Source organism: Podarcis melisellensis, assembly GCF_964234715.1.
Source record: "Podarcis melisellensis genome assembly, chromosome: 8".
NCBI lineage: Eukaryota > Metazoa > Chordata > Lepidosauria > Squamata > Lacertidae > Podarcis > Podarcis melisellensis.
This window is the reverse complement of record NC_138540.1, coordinates 31,092,903-31,116,799: the sequence shown is the minus strand read 5'-3', so window position 1 is coordinate 31,116,799 and position 23,897 is coordinate 31,092,903. Positions and strand designations below refer to the sequence as shown.

Here is a 23,897-nt window from a genome sequence, read left to right as displayed (position 1 = left end):
AGTGAGCTCTGGCCACCGCGGAAAAACTTTTTCATGTTTTCTAGAATTCCCTTGTCGGAGGGAAGGAAATGTAAAATTAAAAGGTCACCTTTGCCTAAGAAAGGAAAAATAAAGTGCACAGCAAAATAAGGACCAATGGAGTTGGTTTGTGTATAGTTGTATAGGTATGTTTAGCCCTTGACTCAAAAGCGTTACAATAAGGTGTTTATATTTTTTCATATGCTTACCATATTACTCTTATTATGTGTAGCATCAAAGTGATTATAGCAATTACATCTAACAGAATTAATTATAGAACATCCCATCATTCCGAGATACATAATGCATTAGAGGTAAGAAGAAAATATCTCGACTCTGCTAACTAATGTTCGAATCAATTTCCCAAGGCATCAATGCATGACTAAAGTCTAAATTGTAGGAAGAGGAAGAGAAAGACAAGAGTTACTAAAAAAATGCAAACTGCAAAGATGAGCACAGGTGTATGTGTGTGTGTTTAAACCAAGAGGATGCTCTGCTTGATGCTGTGCTAAGAGCAAGACCAAAGTGGTATAATCGATTAAAAAAACACACACAATAATACGCAAACACATACAAAATTAAAAGCTAACCAGCCTGCCCATCAAATGTGTTAGCAGATCCAGACAAGAGTGTTTGGGTGAAAGAGTTACAACTCTTTGTGTATGCAAAATAAATTCACTCAAAGCTTCATTAATATTAATTTAAATTCAGAACCCATTTACATTAAATTGTTCATTAAAAAATGGCCTGTTTCATGCAACCTGCATCCTACAAAGAACACAGAAGATCCAGAGAGAGAGAGAGGGAGAGAGAGAGAGGGCCCAGCTTAATGATGGAAATGGAATATTGAAAGAAAACGAACAACAGAAATGTGTGGTGCTGGGCCAGAGTTTGGTCCATCACTTTGTACATTATGTTACATCTCTTCGGAGCAGGAATATGCAGCTGCCCTTTTGACCTCTTGATTTGTGCTATAAGCTTGTTTAAAAAAGAAGCTTTTATTTGAGGGCCAACATGGATCAGCAAAACACACACACACAAATTAGGCCCTTACAGCAAATAACTTTTTAAATGACAACCACCACCACAACCTTAGTATTATTGCAAGAACGGTCAAATTAAGTTGTATTTTCACTGGCTGGTTTAAAATGAAGAAGTGTGTTGGTGGCATTCTGGAATGAGGAAAGGAGCTTCCTCCCTATGGTAGAATCTGCCAGAATTGCTGCAGTGGAGAACTCACCTGTATTCTAAAGACTTTCTTGTAAGCGAAGGGAAGAGAACTCTGATTAATTGGAATGTAACCTCGCAATATGAAATAATAAATTATTCTTCAAGTTCATTATTTGGGTAAAGCCACCCCTCCCCTTGTAACGAAGCTAATGAGATGGTGTATAATGCTGGCGAGCGTTCAGGATCCCTTTGATGAAGTCTCTGCTCCCCCCCCCCCCTTAAGGACATACGACTCTACACGGCTGATGAATTCTTCCCATCTCCAATGAACTTAAAGCATCTTTCATTGGCAAAATTATGGGTAGCTAAACACATCCTTGCATATATATATATATATATATATATATATATATATATATATATTCCTGTCCTTTTTAGATAGCAACTTTACTGGCAATAAATTCTATGCTGTCCTTCAAAATAATCTTATATAAGGGGGGGTTGAGTCTTCTCTTTGTGGAGAATATCTCTCTTCTTTCTTTCTTTCTTTCTTTCTTTCTTTCTTTCTTTCTTTCTTTCTTTCTTTCTTTCCTTTGTTTTCAGTGCAGAAATACTCAAACAAAAAAGCCTAACCACAATGATTCCAGTCTCCACCCCTGTATGTAAGTGAAACACACAAAAATTCACTTGTTTAGTGGAATTCTGGAAATTAATTTAATGACTCCGCAAATGCTGAAAAACTAGAATTAATCTGTCTGGATAAAAAAGGGCTTACAGACATTTAAATGCATGTATCGGGACACTTTATCAACCTAACATAAAATTGTCATCTTATCTTATTATATGACTATTTTATGCATGTGTCAAAAAATTTAAAAATGAATGCCTGTCTATTCAGTCTAATTACAACTGCATATTATCTGTCTGGATGTACCAGTCCATATCATTGTTATTAAATACAATATATTGTATTCACCTTTCAGGGTTTTTCTTTCTTTCTATTTTAAAAAAGGAAAACTCTAATCCTTCAACAGAGAAAACCCCAGTTTGGGGTGCAACAGAATAAATGGAAAGAATTCAAAGCCTTGAATACCTGGAAGTGGGTGGTCCTGGACATGATACTAAATGGTTTTGTAAATAATGTAAGGTTTAAGTCTGTTGCTTTATAGCCCACTGTTAGAGCGCAAACATACACCTACTTTCCTGAATAACGTTGAGGCATTTTGGTTTGCTTGTTATTTTATTTTTTGTCTTGAAAGACAGTGGGTCTAATATTAAGAATTTGCAAATGGAATCGCTGTAGCTAGGATTGTCTTCAGACTGGCCAAAACAACGGGTTAAAATATGGATTGCTGCACAGTTTTGAGGCGATGCTTGCAAGGTTTATATAAAAAGCTACAGGGCAGGCTCTCTCCCTCTTTCCCACCCCCCCCCTCTCAATGGCAAATAAATTTATTTTTATTCGCACTTTCACTGTTCCATATGCATGCATCTAAGTGTGCAGCTTGTACCCTTCACAATTTCCTTTGCACTTTCCTCTGAAGATGCTCTCGGTCGTGCGCTCTCTTCCCCTCTCTTGCCTTTAATGCATTCACATTCACACTGATCCTGAAAACAGCCTAGACCAAAAAAAAAAGGCACCAAAAATAATCCTTCTAACACCCCCCCAAGCTAGACCACATTTCCCATAACCCTGTAGCAGTCACAATTCATTCTAATCACTTTACAAAACAATCTTTACTATAAAAAAGGGGGGAAATGCAGACTTGTGAGCCAATTTAAGAAATAACTGCTGATACATCAGTTATTGACTATTTCACTCCAGCTCATCATAGTGCTCAAGGCAAAACGGAGAACAAAATGACAACATCAACTGCACGCAATAAACTGTGGCCCAGGAGACTACTGAAGAGCTAATTGACAGCTGTCAAGCTAATGGGAGCAGTGGCAGCTGATTCTAGAAAATTCCCTTTCCCAACAAGCCATTCAATGGAATCAGGATTTCCTTCCTTTTTCAAACGTTTACGCTCCACTCTCTCCCTCACCTCCTTTTGCTCATTGTTTCCCACACTTTTAAATTTTATTTTGAGGGGTAAGGGGCTGCAAAGGACAACCTTAACCATAACTAATCATTTTGTCAGCTAAGAAGACTCTGTGCCCCACAGAGAAATATGTGGCAGGTTTGTAAGCAAAGGAAAGTCCCAGAGGCTGAGGCTGGAGGGGCTCAGGAAGAGAGTTTACTTTATCACAGCATGCAGTTCTACACACACACACACACACACACACTACTTGTGGTGTACAAACTTTTTTTAGGGGTTACACTCAACTTCCTGGACTCATATTCCCAATTTCTGGATTTCACCTGAAGACCTAAGCATTATAATTCAGCCTGTATGGCAGATTATCTCCTACCGCCACCAAGGCTATAAGAACTTGCAAATTTCACTGTGATCTCTGATAACCAAAGAGGTTTCCATGGGAGGGAAGTAAAATAAAATCCATCTATTTCTATTTGTACGTTTTCCTGCTGACTTAAGTCCTTTTCAGGAGCAGAAGTCAATTTAAGGATTTTAATAGAACTACATGTACAGTTGTGGAAAATACAGCATATTTTGCAGAGCTGATGGTGGAATCCACATAGCACTGAAATCCATGACATAATTCCCATTGGTGTTAAGTATTCTGGATCACACCTGAAGCCTTTGCTGTAATTTTTCCAGGCCTCAGATCAGATTTGCTCTGCCTTATTGTTTGAAGGTGGGGTGGCAACATCCTCAGGGTGCAAAGCGAGAAATCTCTAATTCCACCATAACAACACCAAGGTGAGCTGCATCTTTAACCACACAGCCCTATACATGCCTACTCAGAAACAAGCCCCACTGAGTTCAATGTGTATTATAATGGCAGTCTGAAAGCACTTCTAGGGGACCTTTACAATTCCCAGCCATCATGTCCAACCCCACCTGAAAAGGAAACAGCAATAATATTTTCTCAATCTTTGAAAAAGGGAGATTTTATTTTTTTAAAAGCAATATGTGGAAGCTTGTAATTCCAAGTGAGATAATTATGGCTTGCATGAACTAGAATGGCCTCTGTTAAATGCAGAATCTCCACACTTTCCTAATCAGCAATAAATGCTGTTCCCCTTCTCAGCACACACCATTTTCCAACTTAAATGATGAAAACTCGGGGGGGGGGGAATGCTATCCAAATAAAACCTTTTGGTACCTCTTAGAAACCCCGTTCAGCGGCTCCATCCCCTCTACTCTCATCCACCCTACTCATCCCAAGTCCTAAAGTAAACAAACAGACACCATCATTTTTACAGATTTCTCTGATTCTTCAAGACAGCTTTAGTCTTCTCCCTTGTGGTGTTCACACTTGGGCTAGACATGAAGGATTTGCGCACCTGTCTCCAATACCTGCTGCAAGCTCTCTCTACGCTGCCGAGAGTCCTTTGTTGTTGTTATTCAACTCCAGACCATTACGAGGGCCCTAATTCCTATGACATGATTATCCAGGTACCAAAGCCCATTTGTCACCTGCAGCAGAAAATTGAGTTAATGCACAACTAAAGGCAACCAGGACTGTGTAATATCAACTTGATTACATCAAACTAGCTCCAAACCTAATTCCGCTGGATGACACTGCGTGGAGCTTGTCATCTCCAATCATTAAAGCTGTCAGGAATCCATCAGGTTTACAGCTAATTAGGTGAACACTAATGAAGCTGGCAAAACAACTTTTCTTTTTTTATGGCTGAGCGGACCTTTCAGTTTGGAGGGGGATTTTTTTTTCCTAGAGTATTCTCAAGGTTGCTGGAGACTGGATTTCCTGAGTGACGAATCAAGGGATATGTAATGTGTATGTCTCCTCTCTCCAACACACATACTCTCCCTCTACCCCCCCCCCTGTTTTTTCTCCTCTTTGCTCTATCAGTACAAAGCAATAAATTTGTCATCGCTCTGAGTATACCACAAAAGCAGTCACGGACCTTACAAGTTGCAGCTGTTAAATAAAAAAGAAAAGAAAACATTTTTTTAAAAAAACTTTCTGCTGCATCAAATGGTTTTTAATAATAATAATAATAATAATAATAATAATAATAATAAACAACTCCTCGGCTATTTTTTCCTATACCAACAGCATAGTTTTGTTCCACTTGCCTTAAATAAGCAGATCTCATTCATTCTCTACCCCCACTCCCTATATCCATTAGCCAAAGGCATTTTGATAAAGTAAAGGCAAGGCAAGTGTATGAGAAAGAATGAAAGCATTCACTCTGCCAACTTCTGATTGACCATTAAGCTATTGATAAATGTGCCTGTCAGGAGAGAGACAATTAAATCAAATATGAAACAAAGTCGTTTTGACGGGTCATTTTGATAGAGCAAATCCATTCTTCCATCTCCTATTAGTCCCGAACTCCCTTTTTTTTTGTTAATGAATATTTCTTAAATAACCTGCTACTTTACATTGCAAAGCTCTTTTCTTTCTTTTCATTTAAAAAAATGCTGCTATATTAGTTTTCCTTTTTATTTTTATTTTTTTTAAGTGATTTAAATGCTTCAGCCAAAGGTGCTCAGCTTTATTCAAAATCTGCACTGTTGTTAGCTAGGAGAGATTTCACTTTTGCTCAGTGCAGCACACATCGTAGGTTGTTTGTGAGAACTGCATATATATAAAGAAGAAAGCATGTCTCAAAATATAAAGGTTCAGCAGAAAGCACAGCCCAACCCCAATTCCAGCAGAGGTCTGGAGACTTTCCTTTCCTGAACACTGCAAGTTCAAAACTTGGTTTAGCCCTGAGGAACAGGCCTGAACCTCCTGGAAGATATTTCCTTTCCAGTGAAATTAATCATTGTTAAGGGAAACTTCTGAATTCACCTTTCAAGCATTTCTTCACATTCATCTGAAAGGCAAAAGACGGGATAGGTGCCTACGTCATCGTGTTTGTTACAAACAGAAACTTTTCCTTAACTTCCCAGCTCCTGAGCAAAGTGCTAAAGTGTTGCAAGGAGGAAACAAAGAGTTTCTTCCTATCACAACTTCAAGAAAGGAAGGCGATCGGTGAGGCATGCTTTGGGGGAAATGGATATGTAGGAATGAAGTTAAGATGCATGTATGCCATGCATGCTGATTCATTTCAAGAAAAATCAAACTTGTCGCCCATGAGAGCCAGCCAGCCTGCCTGCCTGCCTGCCTGCCTGGTTATCTTGTAGACCAAGCCATTTCTGAGAAGATGCTGTTGAGAAGTATACCTTCCTTCTCATTGCCACAAGAAATGATAAACTCCCTGATTAAACATAGGACGACAACCACTTCAAAATCAAAGGGCACTCAGCATACCTTGCATATGTCTGCTTCCTAAAGATTACAAGAACTTCATCTCCCACACTTAAATATCCACAGAATACTGATCCTCTCCCCTTCAGTACTCTGCAAGGAGGGGATCTTCCAGTGCAAGAAGATCTCCCCTAATCAACTCTCTCCGTCCATGCCACCCCAACTAAAGCAAACCAGAAACCCTGAAAGTTGCACTGGCAGAGCTGACAGGCCACGTGCGTGATGTCATACAGAGTCTGGCGTTACCATGGCAAGTGATTTATTGAGGTTTATTGGGAATGAATAGATCAAAGGCAACTGGATGACAGGCAATCAATCAGCCATCAAATCAAGGATGGCAACAGGCCAAGGAAACTCTGCTCCAGACCCAGATCTCCACCCACCCCTTGCCTTAAAAAGGGCTGCAAAAATAAAAGGTATGGGGTTTGGTGTTTTGTTTTTAAAAGGAAGGCATGGAGGAAGGAAGAAGTATTTGTTTTGCAAACCTGGCCTTTCCACACACAAAAATATCCGGTTTGCAAATTTAACAAGAGCTAGCACTGCTGATGGTAAATAAAGTGGACCAGTTTCTTTTTTAAAAAAAAAAAAGTTAAAAGGGAAAAGTATATGGATATGCTAAAAAACAAACTCTGGCAAGTGTAAAAAGGAATGTAAAAAAAGATTCTTGACAACCATCTAACAATATCCAGAACCGTTTTTTCCCCTTTTTTTCCTTTGCTCTGGTTTCCTGTGCAGCTTAGTCTTATAAATTAGAAATCAATAGCGTGGAGGGTGTCAAAGGAAGTGCCCATTCAGAAAGAAGAGGGTGTCTGGTGGTGGTGCCCCCTCTCTCGGTGTCACCCCCAAAGGCAAAGAAAGAAAGTTGGGTGAAGGAATTTTATCCACATGGTCCTAAGCGTCTCTCTGTGCCGCCTGCCAAACCACCTCCTCTGGCACAAGAAACCATAAATAAATAACATTTGGGGTGAAAAACTGGCAGAGGGAACCAGGAAGGCGGTGGGGAAGCCAAAGAGGACCCCAACGGCCCTCTTTGTACAAGTCACCCAGATGATGCACAGTTCAGGAAAGTGCCCCAAAGCTCCGGAATCCAAGGGTCTCAGCCCCAATGAAATCAAAAGTAAGGCGCTGAGAGGGTGGCTATTCCCACCAACCAACCCCCCACAACCCCACCCTGCTTCCTAAATCGTGGGAGAGAGAAGGAGCGAAAGAGAGCCTGGCTAAGCAGCGGTCAAGAGAGGAGCGGGGTGCAGGGCGGAATCTAACCTGGAGTGGCAGATTCTGGGAAGAGAGGATGTGGGGGGAGCGCCTGGCTCGTACCTGCTGCGCGCCGGGGCGCTTGCTGTTTCCTCCTCGGCATGTTGCAAGGCAGCGTCCGCTGGCAGCGCCCGGAGGAGGCGGCGGCGGCGGCGAGGAGGTGGCGGAGGAGGTGGCCGGCTGGGGGCTGGGGGCGAACAGAGTTGCTTCAGCCTCCCTCGATCCTGGTCGGAGGAGAGAGCCGCTCCAGGCTGGGCTGCCGCTGCCGCTGCGAGCTTTTTGTTGTTGTTGCTGCCGCCTCTGCTGCCGCTGCTGGGCATGCACGATGTGCAAGAGGAGGAGGAGGAGGAGGAGGAGAAAGAGGAGGCGGAGGCAGGAGCAGCAGCCGGAGAAGGGAGCGCAAAGGACAGCCCTGCTGCTCGCGGGAAGGAGGGAGGGAAGGAGCGAAGGAGGGGGGACTTTGACAGATCGCCCCGCAGCAAGGAGCGCAAGGACTGGGGCCAGCCCTGTGGAGGCGCCCTCTGGGGGAGTCCTTCCGAGGGGAGCCACCCCCAGCCCGGCCCGACGGCGGCGGCGGCGCCTCCTTCTCCTCCTCCTCCGGTCTTCTTCGGGGAGCTCACGGCATCAAGCGCCCTCCGGGGTTCCTGCTGGAGCGGCCGGCCGGCTCTTGGAAGCGCCGCGCGCAGCCTTGCAGTTCTCCAGCCCGGCGCTCCGACGGCTCGGCAAGCGGCGCTCGGAGGGAGCGGCGGCTTCTTCGGCTTCGGCGGAGGCAACAGGCAAAGCTTGAAGGGAAAAAGAGATGATCGCAGCGTGACTCCAACTAGTCGCCGGGGAGAGGGAGAGGGAGGGAGAGGGGGGCGCCCATCACCGTTGCCGCCGAAGCTGCCGCTGCCGCCTTAACTCTTTGCGCCTCGCGCGGCAGCCGCCCAGCAACGCAGCAAGGGCCACGCGCGAAAGAAGAGCGCTCTGGAGTGGGGAGGGGGGGGGAGGCAGGAGGAGAGGGGATTCCCCCTCCCCAGATGGCAGCCGGGAGGAGGGGGAGGGGACAAGGAGGGACGGGGGAGGATCCCTCCTCCTCCTCCTCCAACCCGTCCCCTCCCCGCTCAATTCAATCCGCAGCCTCGACGGCGCCCATCAGCTTAGAGCGAGTGATCTCGAGGGTGCCCGGTCTGCAGCAGAGCGGGCAGGGGGTTGTCTCAGATGCCAAGCTGCCCAAGGAAAGCAGGGGAGGAGCATGCCTCTTCCCCAACCCAACTGGTGGGCCGTCCTTCTTTCCTCTCCCCCCCCCCCACTTCGCCCCAGCCACCGCGCGTGAGAGTTCTGAAAGCCACCTTTTGGGTATCCCATGGAAGTCCCTGCCCGGAGCCTGAACCCCCAGGAGTGGCCGAGGAGGAGAGGAAGAGCGGCTCCTCGTCCCGTCCCACAGGTGAGACTCACCTTTCCACGCACACACTGTGCTCGGGATGCATCTCCTAGGTTTCCATCCACCTCCACAACCAGAGGGAACCCCCAGGACAGCATTGGCAGGACCCCCTGTCCCCCCCAGACAGACCTCTTTTGGGGAGCAGGAAAAATACCTGAGACTTCTCGACAGGAGTTTGGGGGTCCCACCTCGGTTGGGCTCTCCGATCCCGCTCCTATTGCAAAGCCCTGAGGTCTGGAGGGAATCTCAGATCTAGGCCAATGGGACAAAGATGGGGATACCGCCCCCCCCAATATCCTAAACGCCCTCTCAGCCCCCGTCTAAACCTCTCCAAGGCATCCTTTGGGTCTCCCCTTATCCCACCTGGATCAATTAACTTGGAGAGAAAGCCCATCTCGTGAGCTTCAAAGACCACCCACCCAAAGTCCAGATCCCTTCCAAAGATCCCCAGGGGGCATTCCTGGAAAGCTCCCATTTCTTGACCTCTCCTCCCTATGTTGCTCCAGGGTCCCAATCCCTCCCCTTCTCAGACAACTCCCTCGAAAGAATCCCCCTTAAACAAAAACCCCGTGGCTTAGAGATCCTTCTCTCTTCTTCTCCAAAAGGGAGAAATAAGAAATCCATCATCTTCCTTCCTCTCCAGCTCGGAGGAGAATTCCTCCAGCAAAGTAAAGTCTGGGAAGTGCGTGGAAGGCATGCGGATGGGGGTGGCTGGCAGGCGCGCGGGGGGGGGGTGTTGGCTGGGAAGGGGTGAGCCAGAGTTCTTCCAGGCAGCCTCTCCCGCCTGCCCACCCCTCCTGAAACGCGGCCGCCCTCCGGTCATCCAGGCCTTGACAGCAGATCTGTCAAGGGAGGCCAGCGGGAGAGGAAGGGAGAAGGTCTGCCCAGCTCTGCTATCAGGGGTGCTTCCTGCTCCCTTCCCTTTCAACCACCGCCAGGCGCCTCTAAACTCCCCCCCCCCCCCATTCAGTGGCAGCACCAGGGCGGGGGATTCGGGGGAGAGAGAGAGAGCACAGAAGGGGCAAAGTATTTTTCTAGGCTGGAGGACTGTGTTCCGCATGCCAAAATCTCTGGAAGTATTATTATTATTATTATTATTATATTATTATTATTATTATTATTATTATTATTATTATTATTAAGCAGCATAGGTCAACCGCAGGAGTCCAGCAACAGAGGTGCAAACTCCTTGTTAGGGGGTGCAAGCCCCTTTGAAACTTGACCCTCCTGCTTTGATCAGGGGTCCCGGGACTTAGGATTCGTGAGTCCGCCAACGTAAAGGAAGGGGTTTTTGACGGGGGGGGGGGGAGGAGAGAGAAATTGACTTGGGAAGAAGTTCTGCCGGAGTCGGTGGTACTTGCATCCGAATACGCATAAGTAGGAGCTGGATTGCACGTGCAACTCTCCCCTGCCCCACAACAAAACACTCCACCCAGGACCCAGCATTAAAAAGGAAAGGAAAGAAACAGCAGCGCCCCTCCAATCGCTTCTCTCTCTGGGGCCCACAGCATTCATGCGCCCCTCCGGGATTCACGCCCCCCTCTAGCATTGCTGCTTCCCTGACTTACCAGCCTTCCTTGCTGGGTGCTTTTTCAGGCTCCTGCAAGCATATATCCAAGGTTTCCGGCTTGCAATCCTCTTTCTTGCTGCAGAGGGGATCCACTTTAGGAGCTCTCCCCCCCTCCCGCCCCCCCTCTCTCCTCTTCCTGCCTTCCTTCACGTCTCTGTCCTCATCTTTGCAAAGGTCCCCCAGGAAATCTTTGCAAACAGTACGGGGAAGGGAAGGAGAAAAAATAATAATAATAAAGACCAGCTAAGCTTGGTCCATTGCAAAAAGAAACAAGCCTCCCAGGTTTTCTTCTTCACCACACATCACACCACGTACTTCTTAAAATTTTTATTTTATTTTTTAAAAGAGGCTCTTTCAGTCGCTCGCTCGCTCCCACCCCGCCTTTCAAGTCCAAGTTCATTGGTGGGGGAAAGAGATCTAGGAGGGTGGGTTTTTAAAAAGAAAGAAAGAAAAAGAAAGAAAAAGAAATCCCTTGCCAAAAGAGCGCTTGGCGAATCGATGCGCTGCGCGTTCGATTGGGTGTTCCTGGCTTGCAATAGGGTACGGCAGAGGGAATGGAAGGGAGGGAGGAGGGAAGAGGGGGAGCCAGAGAAGAGAGGATGGACTCTTAACTGCGTTTCAAGTGCTTTATGAACATGGATCAGAAGGTAGAGCCAAGCACCTTCTCGACTGCCAATTGCACCCCCCTCCCCCTTTCTCTTTCTCTTTCTCTTTCTCTCTCTCTTCCTCCCCGCTCTCTTTTCTTTGTGTGGCTGAGAGATATTTAATAACAGCTCCCTGCAATGCCCGGGCAAGCGCCTGGAGACCCAGATCCTTTTGCTTAAGCGCAGCAAACATCAGTAGCAAAGAATTTTCCTCTCTTAAAAAAAAATTGATGATGATAACAATTTGTGTGTAATCTCGTGCTTTTTTGAGTGGGGGGAGAGTGTGATCTCACTTTTTCACAGTAAGGTTTTTTTATTAAAAAAAAATTAAGAAACACACTGCAGTCTGTCCTAGTCTTTGAAGATTTTGGGATGCCTCCCAAGACCCTCACTCGGTACAGATGTTTTCAGATGTTGGGTTTTGCTGTGCGGGGGAAGGTAGTTTCTCTCTCTTCTTTTTTTGCATTGAAGAGTAGCAGGGGGAGGGAAAAATATGCTGTTGTTAGATGGTTTCCTTTTTTTTTAAGAAAGGGAGGGGTGAGAGAGATGGTCCCTTAGGATGAGACACACACACGCACAGAGAGAGAGCAAAAGTATTTTGCAGTCCTCGGGAAATTGCCACCGCCAGCGTGGGAGAATGTTAATTCTCTTGCCTAGGAGCAGAAGAGGGTGAGTTGTCTTGTCCAGGGTCGCTGGGCTCCATTGCATTGGCGTCGGTTTGCTCTTGCAGGATCCAGGATCTGGACACCGCGAGAGGCGATAAGGGCTTGCTTAGCAAACCCTTAGCCTACCCAATAATAATAATAATAATAATAATAATAATAATAATAATAATAATAATAATAATAATAATAATAATAGAAGAAGAAGAAACATTTCCTCTCTGACTTTGTTGGCGGGTTGTGTGTACCAGGAATGAGTGGGTTTTCTATTTTATTTCCCCGCAATCCCGATGCTCCGAGTTCCCTCTGCTTCTCTGGCTTTGCATGCCGTTAGATCCGCCCCAACATCTGTCCATCTCCCCCATTGGCGCATCCATCAGTGTCACCCGGGATGCGCGCGTTGCCACTGCAAGCGCCGGGCAGGCGGAACGGGAGGCTGGGAGATTCCGCACCAATAACTCACGCGCGCGGGGCAACTTAAGCAGGGAAGAAGGGGTCAGCTTGCCTTTGCAGCAAACGTGAGCGCAAAGTCTTGAAGCGGCGGCGGAGGGGAGAGCAGAGAGACAGAGACCCAACAAACTCCGGAGAAATGGAGCAGCTTTCCAAAATGCATGCTTGTCAAACCGCGTAAAAGCGCACGGGGTTTGTGTGACCAGCTACAGAGAGCTGCACACGATCCTAAAGGGGAGAATACACGGGTGTCCAAAGCAAGGCGTGCGCGCAATTGAGACTGTTATTATTGAGAGTTATTGCTCAGCGTGAGAATCGCTCGTGGTTATTAGGGTTGTGTGTGTGTGTGTTTGTGGGGTTTTTTGCCCCAAAGGAGCGGGGGTACACTAGGCGATATCTGGGTTAGACAAGATGTAACTGAAAGCCATGAGGTCCGGACAGAGATAGAGGCCTGTTTTGCAACCCGAACGGGAGAGATCCGTTAACTTTTTGCACCGAAGCAAAACTTTCCTTTTTCTTCCAGGCCACAGTGCTTTAGAATTAGAAGAACGGCCAGCTAATAGCAGTTTTATTGGCCAGGAAGGTAGGCGGTTTTGCGTGCAAATGAGTAGTAAGTCAGAATTTTAAACCGGGGGGTGGGGAGGGAAAGGACCTCCTTCTGACCTCGCTCCCCGCTCCCCGCTCCCGCTCCCGCCCCCACCACAAATAATGTGGATCCTTCTCTTCATTGGATTCACTTCCCCTTGAGCTGAGTGTCGCATCAGGAACCCCTGGTGTGTCTGAAGGACCACAAGAACCCAACACAAACTTGTGACCCCCACCCCAACCAATCTACTCCTCATTCTCTAATCCTGTTCTTCTTGCATCCTGACGATGCCGTGGACCACTTTCCTATTAAACAGTGATCCAGAATTGGATGGATGGAAAGAGGCAGAGGAGTTTGGACAGGAAGAGAAGGGCACTACAAGTCGTCTAGCCCTTGCATGTTCCCCCCTACACACACACACACATTTCCCCTGCAGCTATTAAATTAGAAAGATCTGTATTTTAGTAAGGCAGGCCCAGTGAAACTGCTTCTTTTTAATTAGTCAAATACCTGCAAAATGGCATAGAATTTTCAGGGAGGGGATATTCCCCGCCCCCTCCGGCCAGGGTGCTAGGTGTAAAGAGAAAAAAAGAGAGAAAACCTTGATCTTCCTCAATATTTGATTTCTTCTTCTTCTGGTAAAACCAGAGAGCTATAATGTAAGATGGGAGGAGAGGAAGGATTCCCTTTATAATTCACCTCCTTAGTCTTAATTGTTCCGGGGACTCAAACCTGGGAGAGTTTACCTCTATATGGAATGAGTCTTACGGAAGGCGCTGGAGAATTTGGGCTGACAAGTTTGGCTTGTTCTTGGGGGGGGGCGTTTTAATTTAATTTAATTTTTTATTTTTTTGCAAAAAGAGGAGACTCTCTTAATGGTTCTTATCAGAAACTAAGGACGTAAAATGCAATTGTTTTAATTAAGGCGTTGCCGTTTCGGGATTGGGGGATGAGCGTAGCATTCCAGAAAACTTCGGTAGCTCAGATGGAGAGAGATGGGGGGGGGGGTGCCACCTTTGCACCGGTCTGAAACTAAGAAGTCTGCTAAACATGGCAGTTTTCAGATAAAACCCCTCTTCTTGGGGGGGGGGGCAACTTGCCCCCGTAGGGAATCACGTCTGCTAGGCTTTACACACCTATCTATAACTGTTTATATTTATTTATATTTTCTTAAAGGAACTTTTGGCATTTTTTGCTATGAGAAGTTGTCGTTTTATTAAACAAAGCAGAAAATATCCTACTGGGTTGTAACGCCACAAGAAAGTTGACTTCTCAAATACACTCCCCCTTTTTTTTTAGATAAAAGAAACTTATTTGTAATGAAAGCTTGATTACCAGTATTCCTAAAACGGTCGTAATAACATTGGGAAGGTTGATGATTTTAGCAGAATTAGAGGAAGGACTTGGCTTCCGAAAAGTTCAATCTTCCAAAGGAATTGCCTCCTTTTTCAGCGGCAGACAATCTGGCAAGGATTGATCTATCCTTAGGTATTTGAGGCGTGGGTACCAAACTGGGCATGGCTACGCAGACGCAGATTTGCCACCGCTGCTGGCTGGGACCAGCTTCGTAGAGGACCTGCCTTAGTTCCTACATCTTTTCTCTTGCTGAAAGCACAAACAGCCAAACACCTAACTTCCCCAAATCCTTGCACTAACCCGGTCGTTTCGCGTTGAACGTCATTAAGAAGGTATCAAAAGTTCACCCAAGAAGTATTGCGTACTTTGTAGGAGTGTTGCTTAGGCCTCGAGTAATAAAACTGGGAGTAAAAAGAAGGGGGGAAAGCCCTACATTTGCCAAGGGCTTAAGGGAACTTGAGGATCTGATCCTGCAAACAGGACAGGTTTGGCCTGTGAGTGGAGAGAGAGAGAGTCTGGAGGCTGCAAATCTTTGCAGAAATACATTGCAGAACAACGTCATGAGCAAAGGTAGTCGTGTTGTTATTGAGAAGGCTGCAAGGGGATGATCGTGAGCGTGCGTGTGGGTGCGTGGCGGGGGCCGACCTTTTTAGACTGGGATCTGATTCCTACCATCTCCCCAAGAAAGTTTGTATTTGTAGTATTGAGAATCAGATACTCATTCTTAGAGAGGCTGTGAACCCTTCTCCCTAATATTGTGTGTGTGTGTGTGTGTGTGTGTGTGTGTAAGTGTGTGTAAGCGTAAACAGGCAAGGCAGAATGAAATTGGCAAGGTCCAGGGACGTGTGTGTGTTTGTAGCATAAATATATCTTGCCTGTCTATTAAAACAAGCAACTTGGTAATAATTTCCCCCCTCCTGTGCCAACATTTTCTTTTGTTCTAAGGTGAAGCAACAACTAGTTCCACCCCTCCCCCGATTTTAATTGCAAGTTTAATTTTAATTTCTCCCAAGGGTAGGAAAAGAAAATATTGGGTGTGTTCCCCCCCTCCCTTCCTTGACGAACAGTAAGGAAGGGAGAAATGAATGTACATAAATATGAGGGGTCTGAGGTTTTTGTAGGCTTGGGAAAAAAAACACAGCCTCCCATAACTCCTTCTTCACTCCTTCCCAATGACATCCTTCAGTTCTTTTCTTTTTTCTTTTTTTTGAAGGGTGGTGGAAATATTGGTGGGGAGGGGAAATAGTTGGAAAAGTAATCATTAATCCTGAAATGTGGGAGGCGGAGCTCTGGGGGAAATTGCCCCAAGTGCTATGAAACAGCAACAATAACAACGTATTTTCTGTTGGAAATTACTTGTGGGTTCCCAGAGCCCTCGGATACAAATTAAAAAGAAAAAGGAAACTAAGTTTGTTCATTTTGGCTAAGAACCTTTTCTCGAATGTAAATTGTTTTGGTAAGCGAATTTGCACGGCAGCAAAGTTTTCTTTTCTGTTTTCCAGCAACTTTGCCCTAACGAACCAGATGTTTTGTCTGCCGAGCCTCTAAAGCGGTGGTGGTTATAACTCCGACAGTTTTTAGGGTTTTAGTTTTTAACAGCCCAGAAATCCAGAGCTTGGAACTTTTAAAAACCATTTGCAATCAGCATGTGGAGAGGTGTAGGGGGGCGGGGCAAGTCTCAAAAGACTTCCACGTCGGAAATGACCCCCACAAGCCATTGATCTGGAGAGTCTGAGCAATTCTTTAACAACCTCTTTTCCCACCTTCTGCTGGTCTTTGCAAAATAATTGTTGTTGTTTTAACTCCTTTAGGTTTTTTCAAACGGGCTCAGCAAGTCCTGCAAGGAGAGGAAAAGTTCGATTTTATGTATCTCATTTATTTATTTGTTTTAATTGGGAATGTTGCTTGGATTCAATGCCTGTCTTGCCTCTCTGGATTACTGCCATTCCCCGCTTTCTTAAAAAAAAGAAAAAGGAAGCGATGCTTAAAAGAAACTCAATTTTTCCTTTGTATCAGATCCCATCTCACAACCCTCTCCAGATTATTTTCCCTGTCATCCTAGTCGCTGTCTGGAAGGAGCTGTTGCGAGGTGCGTGCGTGCGTGTACTTGAAACACCAAGCGCCTTAACACAAACACCACACACAGGAGAAGCTAAAACTGGCCAGAGGCTACAATTGGCCAGAGGCGCTCCTTCTTGAACTAAAGCGCCCAGTAAATCAGTGCAATGGGGGCCAAGTCAGAAGAGCCCCAGATCAAGGGCTGGCCAATGAAAACGGTTTGCAGAGCCAGTTGCCCACGACACCTCTCCAACTGCGCTCAGGCGCGCCACACACCCCAGCCGGTCTCTGGACTTTTGCGCCCAGGAAAGGGCGGCGACAACGCCAAGCCTTGACTTCCCTCTGCGTGGGGCTGTTGTGGAAAAGTGGCTCTTGCGCCTTCCCGATTCCCTTTTGCGCCACGGCCGTAAGGGACAACTAGAGAGCATCACTCACGGACACGCAGCCCTCCCAAGAGTCCCAAGGGGATAGATAAGCTTCCGTGGACAAGTTTTCTGCTCTCATCCTGCTGAGGCCACACACACACTATACTGTACATAGGCATACACATGCGCGCGCGCTCACACAAACACACCCTTTCTGGAAGAAGGAAGGGGGGAAAGATGGCTTTTAAGCACCACTTTTCGAGGCCGTCTCCAAACTCTTTCCTAACTGAGGGCATCAAATTGGGGGTTGGGACAGTGCAGATTTTCCAGGTGGGGAGTTTGCAAAACCTCACCTGCTGCAAACCCTGTTTTAGCTTGTTTTAACTGCAGCTGAAGGTATATATATTTTCTTTTAAATCCACTAAAGCCGACCAGGTTATTCAACCTGGACCGAGCTGCAGGAATTTTGGTTCCTTAAAAAGAAAAATATTGTTTGCGCCCCTTCCCTCAATTTGTAACTGGGACGTCCTGTTCTGGGTTGATCGCTTCCCAGCCTGAACGCAAACGGAGAGAGCGCTCAGGGGTTTTGTTTTTTTTTGCAGAAAGCTGGAAGCTGCAGATGGTTCTTCCGCCGGAGAGAGAAGCAGCGAAGGGAAATCTCTGCAGAAGACAATTGCCCATCGCTTGGGAAGAAATAAGTTAACGCCTGGCAGAGCCGCGGTGCGCTCTCGCTGGGCAGCGGGAGGGAGGAGGAAAGAAACGGATCCTGCAACGCCACCAGAGGCGACAGCAAATGCTATTTATATTAAGCCATGAGAGATTAGTCAATTTCACACACCCTTAGGAAGTTTTTGCTAGCGGACGCCTTTGCATAAATGGGATTGCTCTTTTCTTTTTCCCTTTTGCTTGCTTTTTTAAAAAGAAGGGCAAGCGCAGCAAGTACCACGAGCAACGTTTTTGGGATCCTGGCTCAGGATATCCAGATCCATCCATCCATGTATTTATTTATTTTTTAAAAAAATAATCTATAATATATACTTAATAAAGCTTGATTCGCTTAAAAAAGAAAGCACAAGTCATTTGATTGCATAGCATAAACGGTGTATGAGAAAGAGAGAGACTAAGAATTCGTATTTTCTTTATGTCCACGTCTTTGGCACACCCACCCACTCACTCTTTCTAAAAAAATTTTTAAAAAATGTGCTGTTTTCAAACGCCTCTGTGTAAAACAATAAAAAAAAAATTTTTTGGCACCGATCCACTAAAACGAATAAGTCTCACTTATTTTGGTGAGAGTTACGCATGTGCTTAAGCAGGGCGGAGGCGCTAGCAGTCCCAGACAAGGATGGGTGATTTACAGCAAGACAAATCCTCCCCCGGCCCCACGAGCCTTTTCCCTTTCCTTCGACGCTGGGATGGTTTCGCAAGAGAAACAAGGGGGTTTCTCTTTTGTCTAGGACACAAAAAAACAGGGGTGTGTGTGTGTGGCGCAGGCATTTCTGAATTCCAAGACAGACATCCGTTAGAGCAGGCGTTGGATTCGAAGGAGACCCCCCCCTCCCTTGGTGGTGGAGGGGCGCGCCCCTAACTGCGCCTGCCCTTCCATAGCACGGTCTCCCGGGGTTCCTTAGCAAAAAAAGTGGGGCTGTCAACAATTAAAAACATCTTTTGTTGCTCGATTACTTGTTTTGCTTTTCATTGTTGGGAGGATTAAGACGACTCTCCTGGATGTTAACTGTCATGATAACTATCCTTTAAGGAGAAGAGGTGGAGGTGTGTGTGTGTGTGTGTGTGTGTGACCTGATGCAAGGGAGAAAAGAGCATCGAAAAAGCCTGCAGGATCAGGCCAGTGCCCCATCTAGTCCAGCATCCTGTTCTCACAGTGGCCACCCAGATGCCTGTAGGAAACCCGCAAGCAAGACCCGAGCCCAAGAGCCCAGTGATTTCCAGCAACTGGTATTCAGGAGCATCGCTGCCTCCAACTGTGGAATCAGAGCATGACCTTAGTGGCTGGCGGCCATTGATAGCCTTATCCCCTTCCACGAATTTGTCCAATCCACTTTTGAAGCCGTCCAATTTGGTGGCCATCATCGCTGCCTCCTGCGGGCGCGAGTTCCGTAGTTCAACAACGCGCCGCTGCGCAGTGGAAGGACTTTCTTTTATCCGTCCTGAAAAGAAAGGAGAGGGAGGGCAGCGGAGCAAGTTTGCCCTGCAGAGTTGTGAGGGAGAGTGACGCTCGTTTAAACTCTTGCCTTTCACAGCTGTTAAAGGTGAGGGGTTTCCTGCGACCATGCAACCAAGTTTACGCGCGCTGCGAAGGCACCAGCTCGTCTTTTTTGCAAACTCGTTTTTGCGCGGGGTTTGTCTGAGACCAAGAGCCGCAGCAAATATTTGGGATCCCTTGGCCCCTTTGCAACTGCTGGTGCCCAAGTATTAACCTGGGAACTTTTGCAGGAGAAGTGAGCGCGCTCAGTCCCACCCCTGTGTGCTATGGTTCCTTCCCCCAGGAATGCTTATTTCTGACCATGAAGAGGTGCCTGGAGCTAAACCATTTTACCATTTGGGGTGGGGTGGTGCTGCTGCTGCCTAGATGCACATCATCATTAAGAGAGCTATACTAGAGGCATCTCTGCCTGTGCTGTACATACCCATTTCGTTTGTCTCTCAATTGTCTGTGGTTAAAGAGTGTAGTTGAATTTCTCTTGACACCTTGCCAGGGGTAGCAAATGTGTTGCCAGCCAGTTGCTGTCCAACTAAAAGTCCTATCATCCCTGACCATTGTCCATGCTGGCTGTGGCTCATGGGAATTGTAGTCCAACAGCATCTAGAGGGCATCACAATGACTGCCCCAACGTCTCCCCCCCCCCCAAATACCAAGTCTGTTTGCCACAGATTCCCCACTGTGCAGAATACTTCAACATTTTGAAAAACAAACAAACCAGAGCCTATTTTCAGGCTCACCAATGATGGAAAAACACTTTGTACATGCTTAGAGACATTCCAGTATTACGGCAACCCTTCCAAGGCTCCTGTCCCCAATGCTTCATGCCTAAACGTATTGCTCACCCTTTCCCCACAATGGATGAGTTCTGATTGTAAACTCAACATTTTAATCTGTAGTTAATGAATGAATCAAATCAATGGCTATTAGTGCTTTCAAACTTTAATTGAAGGAGCATCCCATGTACTTTAGTCCAAAGCATCACTTACACTGCCTGTCATTCACTTCGGCTGATCACCATGCCATATGAATTTAAAAAAGGGCCCACTTTATTCGTAAGAAATTACAAATGTCTCGGTTGGGTCTGAAAGCATTAATTGATTAATCAGAATGATGATTTGATGAGTTAATTAACTGCAAATTAAATCATGCTTTCATAGAAATCCTATATGCTGGAGAAAGGGGGCGCGTTTGGCAGTTAACAGGAATGACTGAATGAACCTGAGCACTTATTCACAACGAAAAAAAGATTCTCTCATCTACCAAATGGGTTTTAGCAAACAGGATTTTAGGGAAGAGAAACAGAAATTATTCGCTTCCCAGGATTTTCTGAGTATCTGGATTTAGCACAGTTTAGGGTGTGTGTAAGCTGGTTAAATAGCTGCCATTGCAGTGCAATGAAGGGAGATGACAAGGACTTTCCTGACCCTTTAACAAAGCTACAGTTTCAAGTGCAGGGGTCAAGCCATGGAAAAGCTGAGACTAAGGTTGCCAACTTTTTCCCCCTGGCAGGACTCTTCTGCTTTGTATTGCTGCATGACGCCATCAGAATGTCAGCAGATGAAATATCTCCCAGCATGGGAACGCAGAAGTGAATTTCCATATATTATGCAACTGTTAAATACTGCTAAGTGCTGTGCTGACATCTCGAGAAGTTTGATTGCACCATCTCCAGAGCCCCGTTTAAGCTCTAGTATCTTGCATTCATTTATTAATCCAATTCAACTGTAATTTTAGGTAAGCCTTTTGAAGGTGGCACCTGGAATTGGGCATGTGTGTCCAGTATTTGATTTTGATCCATACAGGCCTGCCCCACTCTGGAACAGGGAGGAGGCTGCACCAAGGCAGAGGGGCATCCTAGACACAGCCGCCCCTACCATTAGGCAGAGTGTAGTGAGTTCCTCAGACAGCTTGTTTTGGATGTCAAGAAGGGACAGCAAAGGTATCTTTGTTAGCGTAAGTGACAATACAACAATAAGAGGTGATTGTGGGATTTTAACTTGGCCCTCCTCAAGTACTACACACCTTGAATTGGAGGAGGGAGAGGTGTTAACATTCTGCCTCAGGCAGCAAAATGTGTTGGACCTGCTCTGACCATACATGAGGGGAACGGGACGATGACACATTTTGAAGAACACCAATGCCCTGTCTACATGTGCCACAGAATGAGATGGTAGAATTGTTAGCTGAGAAATACTGCTTTGCCTATGGTTACTTATGGAGCTCTAGGACGGGACATTTGAACCAGGCCCTCCTGGTTTAGCATCTTCTGTGCAATACCACATTGGCTCTGGTTGAGGGCAATGACTGTTCATAGTAGGTTTAGAAGGAAGCTGATCATGTTTAGATGGAATAGTTTGCAAGAACACTAAATTCAAGCTCCTTGATCATGGGCTTCCAGAAGTGTCTGGAGCCCACTTGTTAAAATAGGATACTGGACGAAATGGACCTTTTGTCAGACTGGGATTATGTCCTTATTCGAGAGGGGCAGCTGTTTTTGTTCCATCAGGCACTAGGGATGTGCAAATCTGTCAATTTCTGTTTCTCCCTCTGTCATTTTTCCAGTCTTAAATTCAATTATCCACACTTCTACATCCATTTGAAGTTTGTTTTTGCTCATGAAGATTCACTAGTGTGTCCTTGTGCATTTTTGCCTAATATGCACATTTTTGCAAAGCAATTACCTCTAATTTTTCCTGTATGTTGTTTCCACCTATACACATTTCTTAGAACATTGCTTGATCAGAGAATTGCATTGCAAAATCCAGAGCAGTGCAAATTTTGAAGGCCTGCTATGTTTCTTATATCGTCTTATATCGTTTCCAAAAGTGTGAATAAGTTAGACCCACCTTTAAATGCGATGTGAATTGAAATTCTCCTCCATCCCTATCCAATGCAAAATGGTCTTGGGTCGCCTTAAAGACTGACAAGATTCCATGTTTGCAGAAGCTTTTGCAGACTTCCATTCAATGATGTGGACTCCAGTCTACAAAAGCCACAAAACAGAGTTCATTAATGGTTAAGTCTTTAAGATGCTGTAGTTCTTAGTCTTATGTTCCTTTTCTCTCTTTAATTTCCGATGATTGTCACTAAGGCTATTATAGTTGCAGCTGTTGTTATTGCACACAATTTCTTTTCTTTCTTTCTTTTTTAGGGTAAAGATTGAATTGTCCCACAAATCCTTTGCGTGGTGTACCAATTGACATTTGTCCCTGCTCGCTCAGGGACAGCTGAAGGATTGGAGCAGTAACCTCGAGAACTTTGGGGAAAGCGTTTCTCTACATATTTTTGTTTGTGCTCATTAGGGTGATAAAAGCAGGACAGACGGTTTCATTTTCCCCGTTAGTTGTGACTACCGTTCGTGCCATCCAGGTCAAACACAACGTGGAAAGTAAGAAAATCTGACACCATCATTGATCTGCTCTCCTTGTACTCATGTCATCCCCGTACACTAGAGACAAAGAAATGTGGCTTTAAAATTGCAATTAACCAGCATTGGGGCAGGTGCCTCTCGTTGGCTATTTATTCTTTTCAAACTTCATGTCGTCCTGGAAGCAACACTCATTCATAACATTCATTCATCCTTCCAATAAAAAAAACAAAAAACAAAAACATTGCATGTACAGATTGCATGTGCCTGTTCATATTCACCTTCTTTTCTTTTTATTGGAAGCGGGGAATTTATGTGTTTAGTGCCTTACGGTTCCTCACAAAGTTTGCTTGAGTCTTGAATACATCTACCCCCCCTCCCCATTTTAAAAAGCATTAGCTTCCTTTCAAACATTCCTTAACCTTTAGTGTTTTGCAACTTGATGAAAAGGAAAAGGTCGATTTGTTCAGAAGGGATGCGTGTGCTCTGTAATTGTTCCAATAGCGATGGAGTTTCAGCCTCACTCTTTCGGCTTTTGCTTTGCTTTTTAATTTCCACAGGAGCTGTCTCTGCACCCTCCCCCCCCCCCACACGCACCCCACAATTGTCAAATCAAGCCCTGCTCCAGGTGCTTTCATTTCGGTTTACTTCTCAGTGGGTGGTAAATCTGGGACTGGGTTCTGTGCTCCAAGTGTCCCTGATAAGTCACCGTTCCTTGCTTTTTAAATTTTCATTTTTTTGCCTTCTGGCGGATGTCTTGCTCAATTTTGAAACTGTGAGCTGTCATTTTTCAGGGTTTTGCTCCCTCCTTTGGGTTCTAAAGGGTAAATCTCTCAGTGGGGAACTGAAGCCCTGAAGCTCAGTGGCAGAGCATATACTTTGCAGGCAGAAGGCCCCAGGTTCAACTAGGAGAGGACCCTGCCTGAAATCCAGGAATTCTGCTGCCAGTCAGGATAGGATTAGGGTTCCAGTGCAGTGATGACCCTATCTTGAGTCACAAAAATCCACCTCAGGCAGCCGATGCTAGGGGTCAGGGAGGAACAACAAAAGGCTGAGGGACAGAGCTGAGTGGGCCGTGTTGCCTGCTGCCACTGCTGAAATAAATAAGAGATAAATACATTTCACCACCCATCATTTTCTCCAAGGAGCTTAAGGTGACATACATGGTTCATCCCTCATCATTCAGCCCCCACAACTGTGGGATGTAAAACACAGCAGCAGTCAAGTACAACATTCCTAGAGTGAACATGTTTACACATGGGGAGGGATGTTTGTCCAGCCAGCAGCTAAACCTCCTGTTTCCTTCTGGACAGGGACAGACTTTCTCTGCATGTGACTAGAGCAGTGTTTCCCAACCTGTGTTCCGTGGCACACTAGTGTGCCGCGAGACGTTGCCTGGTGTGC

At 45.8% G+C, this 23,897-nt stretch overlaps 1 protein-coding gene and 1 long non-coding RNA gene across 2 annotated transcripts in view; one reads left to right on the top strand and one right to left on the bottom strand.

Annotated features, from left to right (window-relative positions):
• TSHZ3 (teashirt zinc finger homeobox 3) overlaps positions 1–7,946 on the bottom strand; it is a 115,403-nt gene extending 107,457 nt beyond the window's left edge. Inside the window, exon 1 of the mRNA XM_081924006.1 lies at positions 7,852–7,946. Coding sequence (XP_081780132.1) covers positions 7,852–7,891 — 40 coding nt within the window. The 5' untranslated portion in view covers positions 7,892–7,946. The remainder of the gene's footprint in view (positions 1–7,851) is intronic.
• A 622-nt stretch (positions 7,947–8,568) lies between these two features.
• Positions 8,569–17,971, top strand: LOC309377162. The gene is made up of 2 exons (XR_014171450.1): positions 8,569–9,214; positions 17,505–17,971. It is a non-coding gene; the product is annotated as an uncharacterized lncRNA (long non-coding RNA).
• The last annotated feature ends 5,926 nt before the right edge of the window (positions 17,972–23,897 follow it).